A 24134-nucleotide genomic window follows, 5' to 3' on the forward strand; every position below is an offset into this window, starting at 1 on the left:
TTATACCCTCATTTATTCTCTTTTATTATTATTCCGTCTTTGTTTTTATTCCTGATAAGTAAAAAATGTAAATCAACAAAATCAAATAAGTGATTGTAAAATGGTTCTATGTGATAGTTTTGGCAGAAAAAGTAAAGAGAGTGTGTAACAGCGAGTGTAACGCAGCGAGGTGTGTTAATGTCAGCAGTGTGTCGAGTCTCATGATGTCTGAAATCCTCCGCAGAGAAAAACTCATTCAGACTGAAATCAGCTCTAATTAGCTGAAAACAAGAACACATTGTGGAGATTAGAGATGTGTGTGTGTGTGTGTGTGTGTGTGTGTTAGTGTGTGTGTGTGTGTGTGTGTGTGTGTGTGTGTGTTACCATGCATGTGACAGCGGCTGGCGGTCTGCAGGACTGAGCAGCGAACGGATCGGTGGCTCCTGGAGCAGCAGCTCACATCCTGACGCCCACACAGCGAGAGAGAACTCAGGTAAGTTTGTTTCCTCTGCTGTCTGCGGGTTGCTGTGACCTCTGACCTTTGACCTTCTTATTGCTGATTGTGATTTCGTATTTTTCTGTTTTCCTACAAAGGTTTTTCTAATCCTCTTAAAGGTTTGTTTTCTGCTTGTAGACACAGCAGGTAGAACAAAAGAGAAACACAGAATTTCAACTGTTGTTTTATATTATTATGCAAGTTTACAGTAATTTGCATGATTTAATGAACTTTTTCATTAAAATGTAACAAATTCTTGTTTCTACCGGTGTCTGTTAGCTTTATGATCACTGTCTTCTCACCTTGTTTTTATTCAGCAACTGGTTCCCTGCTTTATATTCCAATTTCAAACTTTACTTTTAATAATATCCTCAATTTTCATCAATATACGAACATCAGAGTCATATAAATAATGCAATCAGACTACAGGTTTATGTTGTGGCCGCCAGTTTGAATTATTTCAACTTTACTTCTGAGAGATCTGATTTTTTTCTGTTGGTTTGTTTCTATATACTACATTACCCATGAGCCTCAGCTGCTGTTGCTATGGAGAAGAAGCCAGTCAGAGGTGTAAATATTCTGAATGTTTCATCATCAACTGTGCACCTGTCTGACCCCCTATATCAGCGGTTTTCAAACTGTTTCACGTCAAGGAAATTAGACCACGGACCCCCGTCTGATAAGATTTTTGCTTTTATTACAGAAAGTGTATGAAACCCATGACCAAAATAACCCTACATTCTGTCATTGTGTTAATTATGGATGGAATCCTGTGGTGGATATTTCTGAGTGATGGTCACCACTTCAGTGGAGAGAAGCACACACAAGCCTTTGATGTCTTATTGCTGAGAATGTTTATTGAAGTTACTTGATCAAGGAGAACTGTAAACATCCAAGTTGGTGTAACTCAGATGCTGTCTCTTCCCGCTCTGCCCTCTGACAGTCTGAGTGTTAGTATTTAACCCAAGCAGATCTGACTATGATATGATCAGTCTACTCGGTTCACTAGTTTCTATCTGGTTACACATTCCACCCATCTTTGTTGTCTAGAAGAGTCCTCTCTGGCCTTGGCCTACCATGGCAGTGCTGATATACTCTTCATCAGAGAGGTTTCTGCTCTCACCAAAACATCACAGACAGCTGACGTCTTGAGGAGAGATTAAGAATTACAGCGTGACCTCAAGACGTCCTCTTGACCTGATGTAACTCCAACCTGTAACCCCTAAAGATGGAAAATTCCATAACAAATCCTAGTGAAAATAAATGATTCCCCTTTTTGCTGGGGAGCCCCTGGCTCATCTCTCTAACATCTCTCTAACCCCCTACACACACATCTGTCTCTAACACACCTGTCTAATCAACTTCGCACTCTAACCACCAACCCACCTGTCTAACACACCTGTGTAACTCCCACCCCACCATCAAACTAACCGACACACATGTATAACCACAAACACACCCACAGACCCACCTGGTAAACTACCTACCTGGGCAATCAAAACACTTGTCTGTTCTCCTACTCACCTGCTAAAATACATACCTAGCTGTTAAATCTCCTACCTACCTGTATAACCACCAACACACCTGTCTAACTTCCTATACACCTGTCATACCATCTATCTGTTAAACCATCTGTATGCATTAAAGCACCTACTTACCTGTCTAACCCAAAACTCACCTGCTCACATGATTTTAAGATTTCTTTTAACAATTTCAGTTTCATACAGATCAAGACTCGTCCTCTCCCATCATGCCTCGGGTGTCGTTCGCCCTTCCCTCGCTGTCCCTTACCTTCCTCCCCCCGCTGGCCCGCCTCCTGCCATCCCTGCCCGCCACTGTGCGGGACGTGGACGTGCCCCCTCTGTTTCGGGAGCGCTTCATCCTGTCAGGGTACCGTCCTGTGGGCCTGACATGGCCTTGCTACGTCCTCAGCCTCTTCCAGATCCACAACGAGACAGTGAACGTGTGGAGCCACCTGCTGGCCGCCGCCTGTGTGGTCGCCAGGTTCCTGTTGTTCATGGTTCTCCAGGGAGGGGTACTGCAGCGTCACAGTCCTGCACAGTTTGTTTGATCTCCTGGTGTCTGACCGCCCTGTGTTTGACCTCCTGGTGTTTGACCTTTGACTTCCTCAGGGGATCCTGGGTTTTCGGCTGCAGGGTCCTGAAGGTCAGGGGTTTTCTGTGGACGCCTCCTCGCTGCCTCTGGTCCTCTATGTCTTCTCTGCCGTCACATACCTGAGCTGCAGGTGAGCCAACAAAGAAACTTTACATTTTAATATTTTTGAAATGAATGAAAAACAACTCTACAGGGTGGCAACAACAACTTTTAGATGGATTGTTATAAAAATTTTGTGCACACATTCATGTTCTCCAGAGGAAGAATCATACCAAGCTGTGTTATCCTCTGACTTTTCCTCTAGCACCACCATGAGGTTGAAAGTTGTGGTTTTGAGTGAAATAACTCAACGACTATTGGATGGATTGTCATGAATTTGGTTCATTCATGTTCCCCTCAGAATGAAATGTAATAACTTTTGACTTTTCATCAAACGCCATCATCTGGTCACATCCTTAACTTGTCCGATACTTTAGTTTATCACCAAATACCTGCAAAACTAATCACATCCCCGTCAGCCCAGATTGTGTTAGCAAATAAGCAAATGTTAGCACGTTGACCTAAGCTAATCTGGGTGGCTGTGGCTCAGGAGGTAGAGCGCGTTTGTCCACTAATCCGGTCCACTTGTTGAAGTGTCCTTGGGCAAGATACCAAACCCCAAAGTGCTCCTGATGGTTGTGCCTCTCTTTGCATGTTAGCTTGCTGCTAGCAGTGTGTGAATGTGAGTGTGAATGGGTGAATGAGCAGCAGAAACATTGTGAAGTGCTTTGGATAAAAGCCCAATATAAATGCTGCCATCTACCATTTAAACTTAGATGGTGGTAAACATCAGCATGTTAGCATTGTCATGGTTAGCATCTTGACATTAGCATTTAGCTAAAAGCACCTCTAGCCACCACAGCTACTGTATTTTAAACTTCTATTCACTTTGACCTCTCCATGTCTGTCACTGAGTCACTGATCTGGTTTTCAGCTCATAAGCATGTTCAATATTGACAAAGACAGCCTGTTACTATGACGTTTTATTTGATTTTCATGACTTCAACACTCCCCACTGCACTCTTTTTTTAACACAAGCTTAACAAACAACATTGATATTATATTACCTGATAAAGTTAACAAACAGCTGCCCACTTCTACATCCAGCAATCACAGGGCAGGTCTGTGTCCACCTGGTGAATGTATCAATATTCACTCTCTATTCACTCCTGGGGGAAATTTCTGGCTCTTTATCTACACGATGTTCCATTTTCTTCACCAGCAAGTCTATAACTTTGTGTGTCTGCTGTTTGCTGCTGGGCAGGTAGTGTGTTTATGACAGCTGAGACTGAACCAGACAGGAAATGTGCCACAAAACCAAAACTAGGAGCTAAAAGAGGCTAAAGAAGTCTGTAGAGCAGCAGAGATGGTGATGATTCTCTCTTCCTTTAAGTATTTTCCTGCAGCTGCCACTAGATGCTACTAAAGAGCCATATTTTACTCTGTTCCCACTGCTGAAGGTGCTACAGCATCAGTGTAGCTGAGGTGTTTGGTGGCCCTGAAGTGCAAATCACAATGACAAATTACAAAACACAACAGCAAATAACAAAACACAACTGCAAAAGCAGAAAACACAACAATATTAACGTATACCGGAAAAGGTAGGTACCTGCTATCGACAAAGCTTGTTGCTGATTGGACGGACGCACTGTCTGTCTTTTTAACAGGAAGGAGGCGCTTGTCTGCTTTTGCGGTTGTGTTTTGTAATTTGTCGTTGTGATTTGCACTTCAGGGCCAATGTAGAGGTGTTTATTTATGTAGTTTCAATATATTTTGTGTCACATTACAGAAACAAAATATCCCCTTTTAGCTTTTTTAGGAGCTAAAAGAGGCTGAAAAGCTCAGTAGAGCTGCAGAGTTGGTGATAATTCTCTGTGGGTTCTGAACTGCAGACAACCCCCCTTCAGCTTACACGGACTGATTTGATCATTTGTTAATATAAAAATATTGATTAGTGCAGCTTTCACTGACTCATGTTGCATGTTGCAGCGCTGCGGCTCACCTGCTGCAGTCTCACTCGGAGCAGGCGCATTACTCGCTCTTCTTCCTGGACTACATGGGCGTGGGCGTCTACCAGTATGGCTGCGCTCTGGCTCTGTGCCTGTACAGCTCGGACGCCGCCTGGACACAAAGCATGCTGGGACAGGTCTGTTTATACATCCTCAGTGGATGACATCACTCATGATGCACACAGGTGTGCTGATGATGTCAGTCGTTGCAGATCTTTCTCCCGGCCGCCGCCCTTCTCGCCTGGTTCTCCTGCTCCACCTGCTGTTATGCAAAGCTTCGTTTCCGGCGGCCGTACCCACTCCACAGGAAGCTCTACCAGGTGGTCCCGATGGGCGTGGCCTACATACTGGACATCAGCCCTGTCGCCCACCGCCTCGCCACCCAAAGCTGGACCAGCAACTCTGCACTCCCACTGCATGGCCTGCAGGTGGCGCTTCTTACTCACACTCTATTTATCAATTTTACCTGTTTATTTGTTTTGCAATTTTCAACTCAACTTTATTTATATTGCACTTTACACACAACACAGCAGATCCAAAGTGCTCAACAGCACACACAGAAAAACAGAACAATAGAAAGGATTGAGATCATTTTATAATAATTCATTCATTTCTCCATCAGGTGGTGCTGTTTCTGCTGTCCGCCTTCTTCTTCTCTTGCCCCATACCTGAGCGTTTCTCCCCCGGCCGCTATGACATCATCGGCCATGGCCACCAGCTCTTCCACCTCCTTCTGTCCTTCTGCACGCTGGCCCAGCAGGAAGCGCTGTTCCGGGACTTCCTGTGGAGGCGGCCAGCGCTGGTCAGAGAGTTCGGAGAGGAGCACCTCCTGCTGGCCTGTGCCTCCTTCCCCTGCCTGATGCTCTGCTGCGTGATGACGGCGCTTGCCATGAGGCGGCGAGCTAAAAAACAACTGATGAAAGAGCAAAGATAGAAGAAGAAGAGGAAGATGTGACTTCATGGACACAAACTGCTGAGGGATTTATTTTATATTGCAGAGACATTTCTTCGGACAATCATGAGGTTTTTGTGTGAGTGTTTGTTTATGTCTGTGTTTGTGTGTGTTTACAGGTGTTTTATTTCACAGTTTTTTCTACATTTGACCTTCAAAGTGACAGCTACACAGTATAAAACTCAAACTGGAATTTAGTAAAGTCCAGTGACCTGTGAACCAGTGAACATTATAATCAAACTGAAATGTTCATTCTTGTTTTATTTTGTGTAAGAAAATATATGAAATGTAACAGCACTGCAGCTATTGTGCATATTTTCTATTTTTTAAAAGAAGATAACGACATATATGTGGAATCAGTGTCTAAACCTCGAGCCTCTGAGTTAGCGCTTCCTATGACATCTGAGTGAAAAATGTTTCGAGAAGTGCTGTTAACTTCCATGGTGCACTACTGACGCAACGTCATACTTCTACAAGCATTATAACTATAAGTATTTGAGTGTATTAGTGTATTTATCTTTCCCTTCACAACATTCAACATTTGGGAGGACCCATTGTGCTGCAAAGTTTGTGCTCTGTAACAGTTAGTTAGCCTAGCTTGCTAACATTACTTTCTATTACATTATTTCAACACCTGCTGAGTCATCAGGAGCTCCTGGACACTCAGTGTGATGTTCATCCTGTATTACAGAGAGGAGGGTAGGGTAGCTAGCATAGTAGCTAGTAGGGGTGTGCCCAAATACAAATACATTATTCAGCAAAGCACAAATAGTGGGTTTTACAAATATTTGTTTCATACAAATATTTTAAAAATTATTTGTTTTTGAGAAGAAAAAAAAAAACATGTCAAATACAAGCACGCAGGTTGGTTACATCGCTGTCTCAGTGTCTCTCCTCTGTTCTGCTGTTACGTCTATCAGCAGGTCTCAACGAAGCAGGTCTCACCTGCTACATGACGCACATTTCCTTATTTGGACATCAGTCCCCGAGTTGGGGGTGTTCCCCAGAGATAAAGCTGAGCTACTGACACAACTGAAGTGCTCCCAAGGGACTCCATAACCTTTTGTTCCCCTTCTCATTTCCACAAAATTAGGTTGTAAAAAATAAGCAATAAATGAAAAGTGCAAAGCAATAATCGCCTTTGAAGTTCCTCCCTACATGTTATACGGTGTGCTGTCTCTGTGTTATGGGTGTATAAATAGGTAGAGGTCTGTCTGCAATGAGTCGATGAATAAGGTTTTAGTTCAGTAGTCAGCGCAGTCGTCTATGATCTGGGAGGCTCCAGTTCGAGACCCGGTGTGGGGACCTCCTCCATAAGGTAGTTTATTCATGAACACTTATTGTAGCACTTTAGTTTTCTAAAATTAAAAGTGTAATAAAAACAAAAATAGGATTTTTAAGCCCCTTTCCACTTTTATTCAAATACAAATACAAATAATTTTGCTGCCTCAACAAATACAGATACAAATACAAATACTGGGCTCTCTGCTAGCATTAGCTGCCTCTCTTTCATGGATCCAGAATTAGTGACAGTAAATAACCACCCTGTGAAAACTAACAGCAAATCTTTGATTTAGTTTAGGACTGCAACTAATGATTATTTGTCATTAGCAATTAATCAATTAGTCAGTCTGGAAAATGTTAGAAAATAGTCAAAAATGTAAATTTTATAATTTCCCTAAGCCCAAGCTGCTGTATTCAGATGTCTTGTTTTGTTTTTGTCAAAGAAAACCATTAAATCCTCACATTTGAGAAGCTGAAACCAGAAAATGTTTTGCATTTTTGCTTAAAGGTCCAATAAAGGTGTCATAACCCAGCTCCTAGGCCATGACAAATATGGGAATGGACACAATGGATGGCAATAAAGTAAAGATATTTATATACAACAAAGTAAACAACTGAAGCAGTAATTTGCAAATATGGAGCGTGTCAGTCAGTAACATCAGTCATGTAAGTGTGGGTGTGTGAGTAATGAAGTGTAAGGTGTTGTGGAGTAAAAACAAAACCAGAATCAAACAAAACAAAAGGATTCCGGCTGCTGGCTGGTGAGAGAGAGCCCGAACAATGCTGGGAGTTGGCCTTTTATCCTTCATGGCAGCATTAGGCACAGGTGCTCCATATTCAGCTGGCTGCCACACCCACACTCTCCCAGGTACCTTTATAGACAAAAAATACATTACCACACCAGCATACTCTCAATATGCTGGTGTGGTGCTGGATGTTAGCAAACAGCTATTTGCTATGTAAAGATGTAGTGGAGTAATGGAGACCTGAGCAGTGAATAAAGTCACACTCCTTCTGTGTGTGTTGTTATCCAAGCTTCTATGTTCTTTGTTTTGGTAGTCGCACCGGCTGCGTGTGCATGTTAGTACATGTGAGTCCCTCCATGTCCTCCTTGTCTATTTCCAAGATGGCGGTCACATCATAAACTTTCTCAAATTACAGCCAGACAGTGCATATGTTTCCAAAAACATTTAAGGCGAGTAATAGATAAGGCAGAATCTTGATCTATATTTCATCAGCACTGCCTAGTCAGACAGTTTGATCTGAGTTTCTTTTTTTGCCAGCTTTCTTGAGTAAACAACACACACGTTTGTTTTGGTTTGAAATGCTGGTGCTATAGTGCGACATCTAGTGGCTGAATGTCGTGTATTGCAACTTTAAGAAATGAGTAAATCAATGAATCGATTATCATAGTGGCCAATTAATTTTCTTTTGATTGACTAATCCATTCATTGACTAATTGTTATAACTCTAATTTGAATCACAACACAGAGTTGTGTACAAAAAACATGATATAAAGTACACAATGGTGATAAAAAATGAAAATAGGGCTAAAAACAGGTAATAGTGTCGGCTCCCAGCTGATTCCAGAGTGTTCAAACTAGACTGTTGGATTTGAAGTGAATAATTATTATGAATAATTTTTGTGTCTGCCCACACAGATATCACACCAATCAAATTACTAGGGATGTGCAGAGAGCCCAGTATTTGTATTTGTATCTGTATTTGTTGAGGCAGCAAAATTGTTTGTATTTGTATTTGAATAAAAGTGGAAAGAGGCTTAAAAATCTTACAAAACCCTACAAAGGAGGTCGCAACACCGGGTCTCGAACTGGAGTCTCCCAGATCATAGACGACTGCGCTGACTACTGAGATAAAACTTTACCCATCACCTCATTACAGACAGACCTCTACCTATTTATACACCCATAACACAGAGACAGCACAGCATGTAACATGTAGAAGAACTTCAAAGGCAATTATTGCTTTGCTCTTCTCATTTATTGCCTATTTTTTACGACCTAACTTGTGGAAAGGAGAAGGGGAACAACAGGTTGCGGAGAGTCCCGTGGGAGCACTTCTCTTGTGTCAGTGACTCTGCAGCTCAGGGACTGATGTCCAAATAAGGAAATGTGCGTCATGTAGTGGGTGGATGTGACTCCCCTCGTTGAGACCTGCTGATAGACGTCACAGCGGAGCAGAGGACAGACACTGAGATAGCGATGTAACTATGTGCTGGTATTTGATTTTTTTTTCTTCCCGAAAACAAAAGTTTTTAAAATATTTGTATAAAACAAATATTCATCCAAAAAAATGCTATTTGTGCTCTGCCGATTAATGTATATGTATTCAGGCAAACCCTTACAAATTACAGAACCAACATCAGTTGGTACCAAATATTCAGACCACCATGGATTAACTAAAACTTTAATTTCTTCTTTTTCATAAATACAGTTGTAATCAAATAACACAACAAACATCCAGGAGAAATATATTGATTTCTCTGATAACTAACTTTAATTTCAGTTCAACTTTAACTTAAGTTAAATAGAGTTTTTCAGCCTCATTTCACAACTTGAAATGATAAGTTCAATAAATGTCCTATTGTGACTGTAGTTTAAATTTGGGACAAATACTCTTAGTTTATTTAAGTTAAAAACAACCAGAGTTGACCAAAGTGCTGTACAATAAAATAACATAACATGGTGACAGCTTAAAAAGCAGTAGAGATAACATAACAATACTATCTCACACATACGCACACACAAATAAATAAGTAAGAGGAACAGTTGGAAAACACAGAAGAGTAAAAAGTGAAACATAAAATTTTAAGGACACTCAAAGGCCTGAGAAAACATCTGGGTCTTAAGTTTAGCCTTAATGTGTCTACAGAGGGGGGACACACACTCGTCCTGACCCCTTAGCCTGGATCGAGGGAAAGCTGGTCTGGGGATTTCTGGGGTTAAGGTTAAAATAAAATTATCTTAATGTTCTTCCAGTGCTGTGAGACCCGCCAACTATTGTATTTGGGTGGAGGCAGAAATCTAGTGCAGCAGAGAAAACATCTGCAGATAAAACTGAATCTAACTACATACTACAGGAATAAAAAGGGAACATTAACCTGTTTTTTTTTTTTTTTTAAATGACCCTTAAACTACACAGTAGGCGTTGTTATCTCTCTCTCGCAGTCTCGGTAGGCCGCGCTCCACCAGTCAAGCAGCCAGTGTCAGTTTCAGTGTTTGGGTGGAGCTGCAGATAATGTTCAAGTTTCAGTTTGATTTAGGCTTTAATAAGCTTATCAGTCCCAGCTGCATGTGGTCAGAGGAACTGCCATAAAAAAACACTCCCTCTGTCTTTTCTTTACTAAAGGAGAACTTGTCATAGCAGAGCGAGCTGAAAGTGACACAAACAGATTAATTCATGCAACTATTTGGTACAGAACTTTCTGTTTTTACGCCTTCGTTTTGTACAGAGAAAGAACAAGACAAGATGTGAAAAGACAGAAAGAAACTTGTGTAACGTTCTGCAATAATAACATTTTACAAAACTAGTCCTGCTGGCGTCCTGTAAAGTCTGCAGTGTTCATTAAAGCCACAATATGAGCGTGTTGGACACAACAAACAACGTCCTCTCACCAGTACTGAAGCTAGTGTGTCCTGAGGGCGGCGCTAGAGGAAAGGTCACGGGGTCATCGAAATCTAAATGGGTCTTTCTCTGGGAAGCAGGAATGTGGTTGGGAGTAAATGAATCAAAGAGTATATATTGTATGTGGCACCTTTTTTAAACCTGCAGTTCAAAGTCCTGCATAATAAAGCAATGAAAACATAAACCATGAAACAGTGTGAGATTAATACGTACAGGGTTTGAGTTAAAATACAAGACTGGAAATGTTGATAACTAAAAGAACAGATATTAAAACTGAATAAAATACAGAAAAACTAAATAAACAAAAACAATAGATAAAGGCAGGGCAATGAGAAAGACTTGTTTAGCCTAGCACAACACAGCGACTGGAAGCAAGGGGAAACTATGAGCCGTGCTTTATCAAACGAGAAAAAAACGCACCTGCACGCTACAAAACTACCTGATTTACATGTTTCATCTTGTTAGTTAATAAGTTAGTCACCAATCCATCCTGTAGTCAGCTGAGTATTGTTGACAATGTAACATATGCCTCTTGCATGTTACATTAAATACATTAATTGTGCTTCAAATGGTCACTATGTCTAATAGCAACATCTTTTAGTATAGAATATAATTTTGTCAGTAATTTTACCTTCATTTAATAGTTGTAAGGTGGGGGAAAAAAATAGGATTATGTCATTATCTAAAGGAACATTATCACATTATGTGATAAAATCGTCATAGCGTTCAGTTAGTATAAGCAGCTGAGTCCATCAGTCTCTTTTGTGTGCAATGTGTGAACAGTGTGTGTGTTTCTTTAAGGGGCTCAAACAGCAGAGCGTCTCAGTGTTTATTCTGTCTGTCAATGAGTAACCCTGCAGCAGGAGAAGCTTCGTACGTACAGTATTTGAGCCTGAAGTCACAGCTGTTTGTACGTACATGGACACAGGTAGGCTTTCCTTTCACTTTATTTCATAATCTGTAGTAAATAACCAGGCAGCAGTTATATCTTTGTTTACATTTCTGTCAGATCTAAAGTGAAGTCTTTAAACACATGTGAAGGTTCAGTCTTGAGCTTCTGTCCTCCAGCTGCAGCTGCGTTTGTTACTGCAGTTATTCAACATGTAAATATTCAAATATTAACAATAATCTAATTTCATAATCTAAATAATCAGGATGACTGTGTTTGTTATTGTAACTATGACAAACACCACAGAAATAAATAAATAAATAATAATAAATAAGTACCAAAAAGTCATTATAAACAAAACATATATAGTAGCCTATATATGGGAATATTATTACACAATTATATAACAATGTTTGAAATACTGTGATGTTCTTTATATTTTCAATATATTTAAAATTATGTATATTTTAAGATATTTAAACATTTGCACGGAAAGATTTGGCAAGATACTTTTATACCAAGTTTCATATCCTGTTGTGAGTTTATCAGCATAACTGTGTGATATTATTACTGTGTGTGATGACATAAAACATATTGATATACAGGACAACATATAAACAGCAGCAGTCTGTGTTCCCCTGAATTTATCACATGTGAAGCAAAATTTCTCATATGAGAAATTCACATGATGTAAATATAACATACATGTGAAATAGTGTATGTATACTACTGTATAATATTGTCTCTCCTCGTGGTTTAAACAGGGATTTTAACATCAGACGTTTTCTGTAGCTTTGACTTCCTCATCTTAGTTGAGCTATTATGATGATTGATTATCGTTTGTACTATATGGAAGATTTATAGCGCCTAAATAAAAACAAATCAAACAAAGAATTAAGGGAAATACATTACACTCTGTTATATATTTTTTCTTTATTATCTATACATTTATGATGTCATAACTGAAGGAAGAACACATGTTTAATGACAAATATTTACGTTCCTGTCTTTAATAAGTGAATGATTTGTTTTTCCATCGTGACACAGAAAACAAAGTGACCACTGAGATGCCAAACTAAATAAAAGCACGCTTATCATTTTAACATTTATTTTTATTCAGGTAATTTAAATCTACTTTAGTAGATATTGTAAATAATTTGATGTGTCGCCTTCATATCGACACCTCGATCACATGATGAACATTACATGATGAAGACGTGATGTTGAAACTTAACAACATTTTGGGAGCATCTGTTGTTTTTTTCTGATATCACGTGTGAAACAGCATTTCATATGTGATCAAACACATGATCATAAAGTATATCAATAATATCAATAGCATATCCAACTCTTCTATTGATGAAGGCACATGTGGGCATTTTACATGTTAAATATAATATTTCAAAACATGAAACATAGATTTCACATGTTCTTTGTTGGTGTGGGTAAACCTGTAGAAGGGTTTTGACAGAAACACTTGTTGTTCTTTGAAGAATTATTAAAGTTACTGATTTGTAATCAGAACTGTAATAAGATTAAATATCCAAATAACCAAACTAACAGAACTGTGTGTCTGTCAAACTGGCTCAGGAAACCAAAACTTACACAAAACAATAAGGTGTTTAGAACAAAACCAGAGGAAGATGATGAAGGGAGGATGTCAGCAGGAGGAAGGAAGAGAGAGACCACATGGACCAGTTTTTATAGCCTGAACCAGATCACACTGACGAGCCTCCACTGTCAGTCAATATCCAGCAGGCAGCGTCTGAGACAGCGGGAGAGGCGTCACTGTCTGATGATTAAACAGCGTTGAGAATAAAATAGAAAATTATGAAAATTTAAACTATAAGGACAAACTTTATAATAAACATAAATAATCAGACTCAGCTGGAGTCTCAGCAATGCTAACATACTAACATAGCAAATAGTATACTAATGTAGCATGCTAGCATGTTAGCATAGCTAAATATTATAAAACTTTGAGCATGAAAGTTGGAAATATTAGTTTAACAAAACAATCGCACCTTTGTGTCCACTTTCTAGCTTTTTTCCTGAGCTTTCAGTGGCATCTCATGGTCACAAGAAGAAAGCAAAGATTAGAGGAAAGTCTAATTTTATGCAGCAGAACTGTGACCAACTGAAAATCTGTAACCAAATCGGATACTTCCTCTAAATGTTTGATGCACTTTAGAGGAGTAGAATCATCCATCCTTCCATGTCTTAAAGGAATAGTTCAACATTTTGGAAAATACGTTTGAGAGTTAGATGTTCAGATTGATAATATGATGATAATATCTACAGCCAACAGCTGGTTAGCTTAGCTTAGCTTAAGACTGGAAACAGGGGAACAGCTAACCTGACTCTGTCCAATGATAACAGCTGCCTACCATCACCTCTAAAACCCACTGATTAACATGTTGTATCCCATTTGTTAAATCTGTGCAAAACCAAAGTGTAAAAACAACAGACCGCTTTTTCAGGTGGGACCAGTAAACCTCCAGGAGTCTCTACTGGTCGCCTGGTTTTGAATCATTAGCACAGTATGAAGCATACAAAGAATGTGTCTTGATGTTTGCCCCCACAAACGCAACACAGAAGAATAAAAATAGAACAAAAGTAATGTAATAATAAATAATGAAATAAAGTAAAATTAAAATGGGATATAAAACTTGAAATGAAATATTGACTGTACAAAGGAAATTAAGTATATGAAACACATGAACATGTGCAATAAATAATTTAATTAAAGCTGCAAGCAGCGTTGGTCGGGATGTCGCACTCTGGCCCGTCGGGATCAGATCATTTTGCTTTTTAAAAATGAGGGATATTTCTTACAAGTGTAGTGTGCTTTTATTTTGAAAGTTTGATTGACATGTGTACTGTCAGGTGTGTAGAGACAATAAGTAACTGCAGCTGGACACAGAAAAATACTCATATATTTGAATGGAGAGTGTGAGCAAACCCACACCTTTTTGATCATTTACTGCTTCCACATAGTTTTAGATACAAACTTCATTTGAACTTTAAATGAGTCACGAGACTTTGACCTACAAATATTGTATTTACATGTGTTTTCTATCTTTTATTGTTTTTGAGATATTAGAGTGTGAGTTTTAAAGTCTTTTCTTGCTCCTCCTGTGATTTTATAATGAGTGTGTATTGTGGAATGTTTCACAGCACTGAGGGAGTGACATCACCAGGAGCAGTTGGAGAGGAGGATTTTAGAGTACGCTTCTTGTGAAATATCCTCATAAATCCCATGACTTTGGCCAAATCTTACATTAAAAATCATATTTTAGTAGGAAATTTCGTGGCGAATCCATTGATACAGGTTTGAAAGTGGTCAGTCTTATAGTTTAGACGTCAGAAGCCTCTGTTTGACACAAAGTTCATGCCCAGAGATTGCCTCCCCATTGTTTTACATTGTAAGCTGTGATGTGGCACTGCAACTTTCAGGGCTTATTAAATCCAAACCGTTCAAGTTATTTCAAAGTTTTTAACAACTTTTTTTCAGCACAGTGTCATAAGTCATCTATTAAAGTTTGAAGCCGATACCATTAACGCCCACGGAGGAGATAGCGTTTGTTCGGGTCCAAAATTGGGGCAAAGTCCTATTTTGAAAGGCTAATTGTGGACTTCCTGTTGGATTTAGGTCAGGGGTGTCAGTGTATGTTGTACTGTTTTACAGTAGTCCTCTGCCTTTTGGGCTCGGTCCCTAATGATGTAGCAGTGGAGGATGAATGCAATGCACAAAAAGTCTAGTTAGATGAAAATTATGAAAGCACAAGGATTGAATGAGATAAAGTGCAGTTAGGATCAAAGCTTGTCGCTAATGTGACTGTTGCTGCGTTTCTTATCCTATTAAACTAATATCCTGACAGTAAGAATCGGTTTACTGTCACGTTTGTTGTCACTGTGATGACCTTCAGCTGTGTGTTTGTTCTGATGGTTTTGTGTTTTTCTGACAGGAGTCAGTGACGATGGTTAAACTGCTTCGGTCTTCGCTCAGCTGGAACTGAAAGAACGAGGTAAACATCTGAAAGCAGAAACATACAGAGCACATGTTTCTTTACTTTTCATTCTTATTTTACTTTTTCATGACTTTAAAGCGTTTACACACATTGTGGGGTGTTGACACATAAATACAACCTTGTGTTTAGTCTGTTTCTCCCTCTAATGTCAAAAAAAATCAATTTTTCTGTGTTTTTTGGCATCTGAGGAAAAGCTCAAAAGGTGAACTTTCACTGTGACAGATGTGAATATTCTCTAAAAATGATCCTGTATCAGTGTGGCTGTGTTATCATAAGAGAGTATCAGTATCTCCTGCAGGTAGAATACAGGCTCTGACCTTTGACCTCAAGCCTATAATTAGTCATTTGAAATTTATTTACATGTTACACTCATCTGGGCTCCATATAAACCACTAAAATGCAAACATAGTCTTCAAAACATACTCAGTCTTTGTGTCAATGTTGTATTCTGTTGTGTTGCTGTAAATAATTAAACTTAAGTACTTGAGCACTAAAAGCTGTTTACTGTTAAAATATTGTCCTTTACAACATCCCGCAGCCCCTCCTCCTCCTCCTCTTCAGTTTGGATTTGCATGTTCACAGAAACTGAAACCCAAACAGCCTGCAGCAGATTTTACTGCCTGTTGTTTGTGTAAAGCTGAACTGCAGCTGTAAACATCAGGACAGCTGTTAGAGATCAGGTCTGTAATCACAGATGTGCAGCGATACAGTGAAGATAGTTTGAGTGAGTTTTAAATGATTATGATCCTCATTAAAACATGTTGGATGCTGTTGAGATTCCAGGTTTCATTTACAAATCACAAAACAGCAGATAACACTACTATACTCCACCAAATAGTGATTTTTCCCTCTAAACTTCTCACATGCTTTCATTTCAATAAATGTTCAAATGATCCAATATTTCAGCAAAAATCAAAGATTAGAGAAAAAGTCCAAAAACTGAAAACAGATTTGTGTATCAGAACTTTGTTTTTTCTTCTTTCCTCTCCCATTAATCATCTCACCACCCCTCAGATTTATCTGCTGACCCTTTGGAGGGGCCCCGACCCCTAGGTTGGGAACCACTGGACTAAACTAGCTAACTGTATATAAAGTAGTGTAAACTAGCTCCACCTCCAGCAGCTACAACAGTAACATGCTGCTCTAACACTGATGCTTCACTATTAATAATCTAATGATGTCATATATAATAATATATCAGTCAGAGGGACCAAACCACTACTTTTACTGCAATACTTTAACTACATCAAGCTCATAATACTTATGTACTTTTACTGCAATACTTTAACTACATCAAGTTCATCAAGCTATGTACTGGCATTAGCATGCTAACATGCTAATGTTAAGAAGCTATACTATTTACAGTGCTCACCATCTTAGTTTAGCATGCTAACATGCTAATGTTAAGAAGCTATACTATTTACAGTGCTCACCATCTTAGTTTAGCATGCTAACATTGTCTAACTAGCAATAAACAAAGTACAGCTGAGGCTGTGTTATGATTTCCTCCATCAAGGAATATTTTATGGTTTCACATATATCCAGGTAGCTAACTGTGTGGATGAAGATGCTGGTTTGTCGGCTCACCACCGTTCAGACTGAAACATCTGAGGCTGCAGATAAAGACTGCAATAATATTTTAACAGGCTGATTCTTCTGTTACTGAATTACTAGAACTACCCGTGGCACGTACACACTCTCTTTCAACATGTTGTCTATTCACAAGTATAAAAGCTTTGATCAATCCAGAGATTGCACACAAATTCAATCTTAAATGAGCTGAATGCAAACAAACTGCTCAGACTTTGTAGAGAGCAGTTTCTTCTCGGTTGAGGAAGTCGACCACGCCATCGGTAAATGTAAATCGTCTCTCATTCCTCAGACAGAGGTCGATCTTTATATGACTCACTTCCTGTGCTCTCTGTACACCTTAACGCCTCCCTGTCTCTCTCTCTCTCTCTCTCTCTCTCTCTCTCCCTCAGTGATCATGGCTGCAGTCGGAGCAGAGGTCACAGACTTCTGGTTCCAGTCATCAGGAGTCATCAGTTTCTTCATCCTCCTCCTCCTCCTCTCCATCTTCCTCACAGCTCTCTGCAGCGAGTGCAGCAGGTCGGTTCTGTTCGGCTCCAGACTTGAACCTCAAGTTTAAAGTCTGCTGATGTTCTGTATTATATTCAGTATTAACAGTAGATTTCAGTGAGTGACATCAGCTGCACATCTTCCTTTATTATCACGAACACAAATGTTATAATTTATTTTTCTTCCAACTTTTTAGCTAAAGTCTTTTGCAGCATTCAGATCTGTTGAGCTTGTATCTTCTGCTTTGAATGTGAATCTGTTACAGTGTTCGGACAAACAGCAGGAGGATCATCATGTAGTTTAACAGCGTGATTTGACTGTATACATTATATTTGCACTTTGCGTAGCTGCTGTGTTGTTGTTCAGGTTTTGTGAATAAAGTCGAACTGATTTTGTCTCGTTCGCAGACGTTCGTTTCAGCTGCAGGATCAGGAGCAGAGGAATCCTTCAGCTCTCATCAAAGTGGTACGAGATGATCTTTACTGATTTATATATTCAAGTGTTCAGTGAAGAGAAAACGTCTTTAACGTCATGTTGATTGACAGGTGAAGCTGGAGGAGGTGGCGAGGGAGAATCCTATGATCAGTGAGATCCAGAATGATGAGAAAGGTGAGTCAAAGTTCTTGTATTTACTGAAAACAATCAGTTTTCGTCTCCTTCTGCACCTGGACTGGAAACTGATCATCTCTGCGGTTTTCAGGAGTTTCATCAAGTCTCAAAACCCTGAAGTGTGAAAATATTTGTTCCTCAAGTTTCTCATGTGAACCAGAAACAAGAAAACTTTCAGCTTGAAACAAGAAACCGTTTCTGAAAAAAGAAACTCAACACATTTAACGCTCGAGTAAAACCTGTTGACCTACGTGACCTTCGTTCACACACAGTTTGACTCACAAGCAGTAAATTTATTCCAGTAAGCAGTTTCAATGTTCTTCACTATTTCCATTTTATTCTACTTTATACTTGTATTTCACTATGTTGTACCTCTCACTCCACTACATATGTTTACTTTCTACTTTCCAGATAAATATCTTGTACGTGAAACATATGATCAGTAGAGTCAAGTAATTGATTAGTCAATTAACTGGCAACCATTTTGATAATTCTTTGATCATTTCAGTCAATTTTCAAGCAAAAATGCCAGAAACTTGATGGTTCCAGCTTCTTTCTGTCATGACAGTTATTTGAATTTCTTAACATTTTAGACTTTTAATCAGACAAAATAAACAAATCAAAGATATTGACGAGGTAAAACACATCAAACTCAACCAAAAGACATGAAGGAGTCAGAGTCCAAAGCACAAAAAGGGGTTGACACAACCATATTAATGACATATTTCCTTTTCCAATATGGACAATTTAAACAAAATGCTTTGATCCTCAGAACATTTCACCAACAATGAGCTTATATTGGACAATTTAAACAAAATAAAAAAGAAAATATCTAATTAATTTGGGTGTGTCAACCTCTAAACCTTTTCTACACTAAAAACTCTAACGTGTATCTTCTTGTATTCTAAACAGAACATCGGTGTCGTCTACCCATAACATACTTGACAAAATACACAGAAACTGTTGTAATTACAAACATATATATAACGTAATTACAACATTTACCAAATACAAATATATAAATGTATATAACGAGAGGAATCATCCGTACAAAGTATCATGTTTCATTTTTATTTAACTTTATTCTAAGTTGTGTTGCTGTCTCACAAACCCGTCACACACTCAGACGTTTGTTTGTTTGTTTGTTTTTACTAAAGACCACAGATAACAACACATAAACAGGTTGAGTTGTGTTTTTCTGTCAACAATCAACAGCTGTGACTCCACAGTTCTGTTTCATGGACGCCGAATATAACGTTCATGAAAAATGATGAGATTTTTTTAAAATGTCATATCAGACGTTCTGCATGAGAACATGATGATCCTTTATTTCCTTCCTCTCTGTTGTGTGTTTGTGTGTTCAGAGTTTGATCGTGATGAAGGAAACTCGTTCACTCCCTGGAGGAGCCACCTGGGGGCGCCACAGCACCAAGGTGAGTCTGTCTGATCAGTCAGAGACACCTGACTGCGTCTGACTGCAAGAGAAACTCATCATGTCAGTAATAAAACTCTGAAAGACACAAAATATGTCAGAAAACTGTTTCATCTTCTTCTGAGAAATCAGTCATTATAACGTGTTTGTTTGTGTGTGTGTGTGTGTGTGTGTGTGTGTGTGTGTCCTCAGATCAGACCAATGGCAGCGTAGCAGTGAAGACAGGAAGTGATCCGGACGCTGTTGACGGTAATTATTTAAGAATTTACTAATTTTACTTTCTGGGTTTTTTTAAAATAGTTTTTAATCAGAACATTAACCCTTTCATGCATGAATTATTAAATCACAGATTTAAAAAAAAATGTTTATTTTTACTCTTAAACAAGTAAAAAATCATGTCAGTAACTTTTTTTTTTTAATATATTGAATTTTGACATGTGTCCACTGTATTGAACACCATGCATCAACGGAGTAAAAAGTTATTTATGGAAATCAATATAGGCAAAATATATATATATATATATATATAAACACACACACACACACACATATATATATATTATTTTATCACTAAGAGTAAATGGTATGAATACACATAGAAACATAAGATAACAACAACGATAGAGAAGATATTTGGAAGACATGTCAATAGACAGAATGAACCGTTTGTTGCATGACGTCCACTGGAGCGGACGGATGTATTAGATGTATTTTCAGTTACAGAATATAACATACAAGGAAAATATTATTAAAAACTTGATAAAAGTATTTCAAACATCTTATTTAGTTGAAAAATATACTTTTTACCTGTTTTTTTCTCTGAGAAAAAGTATTTAACAGATATTCCTGAGCTACTTGGTGCATTTCCTCCACCTGACGCCATTTTGACTTTGAAAGAGTCAAAAATGATATTAGGGGTTCAACAGCTGGTAGTTGGGACATGATACAACTTAAATGGTTCAAGATGGCTTCCAAATATCTGTGCACTGTAGTGGACACCATGCATGAAAGGGTTAAATCAGATCTGGAACTGAATTACTACATTTCCCATGATGCCTCAATGCCACTGCTCTGTGTGTGTGTGTGTGTGTGTTCAGGGTCAAATCCTGAGGCGGAGAAGTCCGTCACGTTCACTCCATGGAGAAGCCACCTGAGGGAGCCACAGAACACAGGTCTGGTTTTATGTTTCCACTGAAATCCACAGCTGTTGCTGATGAGAAACGAATTCTCCAGAAAAATGAGTGAAAAAAGAAATGAAAAGGAAGGAAGGAGCAGCTGAAAGAGGGCGGTGATGGTGAACGAAAGAAAAGACAGAAAGGATGAAGGGAAGAAGCCATGAAAGAGGAAGATGAGATAAAAGAGAGGAGGGAAAGAAAGCCAGAAATAAGAAAGGAACATCAGGGCTGCAACTAACGATTATTTTGATTCATCTTCATCTTTAATCAACAGTTAAAAACTTAAAGCTTTAAATGTTATTAGTTACTGAAAGTGATTTTTAAACCTAAATGTAATATTGTTCTGTATGAACGATGCTGAACAAATAATGAATCATTTACACAATGACATGTTAAATAATGACTCTCAGAGGCCACAGTGACGTCTTGTTTTATCCAAAACCAAAAGATCTTCAGTTTATTGTCATAAATGATGAAGAGAAAACAGACGTTTTAACGCCTGCAGCCTGTTCTATATTTACTGTGTTACCTACTTCCTGTCCTCAGCTTTATAAAGTACTACTATCAGTACATGCAGTACTGATACACTGTTAAACCTGATGAATTGATAACAATCACGCTGTTCTTTATGGGTCATAATCTAAACCCAAATTTCCATATTTTGAGAACCAAAGAACGAACAAAGCTCTGATTTCTGGTTCTGATGGTTCCTGCAACAGGTGCTCTTCAGTAGAGCAGGTACTAAATCCAGGAAGTCTTGCTGAATATTTGTCCTAAAGTGGTGCAGACAACCATGAAATAAAACACTGAGGCCCTCTGTCTTCAGGTGAAACAATAGAATAAATGTATTCTTTGAATCAACTCTAAATCTTTATCAGAAACTGGAAACGTGATCAAAATAGTCGCAGATGAATTTTCTTCCGATTGACTAATCGATTAATCGTTGCATCTCTTTTGCATTTTTGCGCCTTCAGATGCAGCATCTTGTTTTCATCAGGTACTTTTGACACAATAAACATGAAAGAGAATTAAACTATAAACAATGATATAATGATCATAAAATGAATTGAACAGCACAAAACAATCAATAAAACATCTATAAAAACACACAGAAGCAAACTGAGCTCCCACAATCCCAAACCACCACTAAACCACCACCAAACCACCACTAAACCACCACCAAACCACCACTAAACCACCACTAAACCACCACTAAACCACCACTAAACCACCACCAAACCACCACTAAACCACCACTAAACCACCACCAAACCACCACTAAACCACCACCAAACCACCACCAAACCACCACTAAACCACCACCAAACCACCACCAAACCACCACTAAACCACCACTAAACCACCACCAAACCACCACCAAACCACCACCAAACCAATGTGAGTTTATTTGTAACTGTAATACATTAAAACATGCATAAAATATTAAAATGATCATTTTACCATATAGAAACCTTTTAAAAAGAAATACAAAAAGTTAAAAACAGAGACATAAATGCCGGATAGATGTACTTAAGGTTCAGTTAAAGGTATAATATGTAATTATTCCACATTAAAATGTCTAAAAACAACTAGACCTATGTTATATATGTTGTTGAGTTGTGTACTTACATTATCCCAAATGTTTCCAACAGTTTTCAAACTCAGAGAAATCTGTAATTTAATCAAAGTAACGGACCGTTTCATTTGGTCGCCTGTCGATGGCGTCATACCTCCTCTACCAAAGAGTAAACACACACCAGATGCATACGGCGGCGCTGTGTTTGTCCGCTACAATGGCGTCTACCAAAGAGTAACTTACACACATACAAGATAATACATCGGCGTTGTGGTTGTTCCACACAAACTGTTATAAATGGACTTTTATTCAGTTTTAAGACACATTTTCATGATAAATTTAGGTGGTTTTTAACTATATCTTTTAGCCGGAAGAAGGATTTTAGTCATTGGACGTCTGGATCTTAAGTTATCAGAGAAATAAACTGGACAAACGTTAGCAGCAGCTCGGCTAACAGCCCCTCCAGGAAGTCTGGTGGTCACCAAACATCGTCAGAGAAATATTGATTTTTTAGGTGAAACAGCTTTATTCAGTGTTTTTACCTGTAATCTCCGGGTCCGTTTGTTCTGGAGAGGAGGAGACCTCTGCGGGTAAAAACATCCTGAATGATGAACACTGGAGTAATCCTATCCCGGTGAAGCTGGTTATTTAACAACGAAGACAACAACTCCCATGATCCCTTGCTACTTCACACCATCATCACACTCCGTCTCTTGTTATCGTTTTGATTGAGACGCCGAGCGGCTGAAATTACATATTGTGTGTTTAAAGGCAGCTAACGAGAAATAAAATAACTAAATAAACTGATGTCATAATAATAAACTGATTTTCTCTCATTTTCAATAATTGATCAAAATATTCTTGTTTGTGTCTCTCAGATCTGAACAGCTTCACCCTTCCCGACTCCGCCCACATCTACCACACCGTTGGAGGACGCCGGAGCAGTGGCGACGTGTTATCGCAGCCAACCGATGACGAGCCGGGGGACGAGAGCGGCGGGGCAGATCTGAGCAACCGCGACAGGAATTCGGTGTACGCGAAAGTCAGCAAGAGGGTGAGAACGACCTCGCCGCCTGTCCTCACACCTGAGGTACAGGTGGAGGAGGAGGAGGAGGAGGAGGAGTCTTCACCCCCACTGCCCGACAGGAAGTCGGCGCTGGAAGGATGATGATGATGATGATGAAGGACTAAAGGACAAATCATGAAAGACTGAAGATGAAGGACAAACAACAAAGAATGAAAAAGGATAAAGGAGGAAAGAAGGATGAAACATGAAAGTGTAAAACAAATGATGAAGGATGAAGGATTTAACGTCTGCAGGATGAAGACAAATTACAAAATAGGAAAGACAAAGGACAAAAGAAGAGACAAGGATAAAGGATGAAACATGAAATAAAAGATGAAGAAGGAAAAGAAATGAAAATGAAAGACATGGATGTGCAGATAGAGGATGAAAGACAGAAACTATATAAAATGAGTTTGTGCTTTAAAAACGTGCGACAAACAGTCAGTTTTTCTTGCTGTAATCATTCCTCCTGTTCATACTGACCATCAGAAGATCCCTTCATAATGACCTTACAATGGAAGTGATGGAGGACAAAATGAAGCTAATATGAAGCTTCAGCGTCCAAATGAGTCAAATCAAGTAGATATCTTTCAACGTTACAGTCTTTTTAGTGCCAAAGTCCCTCTTTTTGTTACTATACTTCCACCTGCAGCTCAACAGGGAAACACTGTCCGAGGAAACACAAAGAGGGAATTTGATGCTAAAAAGACTGTAAATGTGTCAGATATCCACTTGATATGACTAACTCAGACTGATGA

At 38.9% G+C, this 24134-nt stretch overlaps 2 protein-coding genes across 3 annotated transcripts; both read left to right on the forward strand.

Annotated features, from left to right (window-relative positions):
• Window positions 1–24: 24 nt before the first annotated feature.
• On the forward strand, window positions 25–15436 carry LOC121903778 (membrane progestin receptor beta-like). Its single transcript, XM_042421169.1, has 7 exons — window positions 25–2495; window positions 2632–2720; window positions 4619–4775; window positions 4851–5066; window positions 5261–5669; window positions 11321–11447; window positions 15377–15436. Exons 1-5 carry the CDS (start codon window positions 2226–2228, stop codon window positions 5570–5572), a joined length of 1044 nt encoding a protein of 347 aa, XP_042277103.1. The 5' UTR covers window positions 25–2225; the 3' UTR covers window positions 5573–5669; window positions 11321–11447; window positions 15377–15436.
• A 1329-nt stretch (window positions 15437–16765) lies between these two features.
• Window positions 16766–23878, forward strand: si:ch73-204p21.2. Of its 2 annotated transcripts, none has more exons than XM_042420759.1 (8): window positions 16766–17298; window positions 17422–17548; window positions 17926–17983; window positions 18064–18127; window positions 19492–19560; window positions 19752–19808; window positions 20657–20731; window positions 23189–23878. In XM_042420759.1, exons 1-8 carry the CDS (start codon window positions 17223–17225, stop codon window positions 23476–23478), a joined length of 816 nt encoding a protein of 271 aa, XP_042276693.1. In that variant the 5' UTR covers window positions 16766–17222; the 3' UTR covers window positions 23479–23878. The 2 variants fall into 2 exon arrangements, with proteins under 2 accessions (XP_042276693.1, XP_042276703.1); XM_042420769.1 differs by having other exon boundaries at window positions 16766–17292.
• The last annotated feature ends 256 nt before the right edge of the window (window positions 23879–24134 follow it).

The sequence above is a fragment of the Thunnus maccoyii genome, chromosome 1, assembly GCF_910596095.1.
Source record: "Thunnus maccoyii chromosome 1, fThuMac1.1, whole genome shotgun sequence".
Classification (NCBI taxonomy): domain Eukaryota; kingdom Metazoa; phylum Chordata; class Actinopteri; order Scombriformes; family Scombridae; genus Thunnus; species Thunnus maccoyii.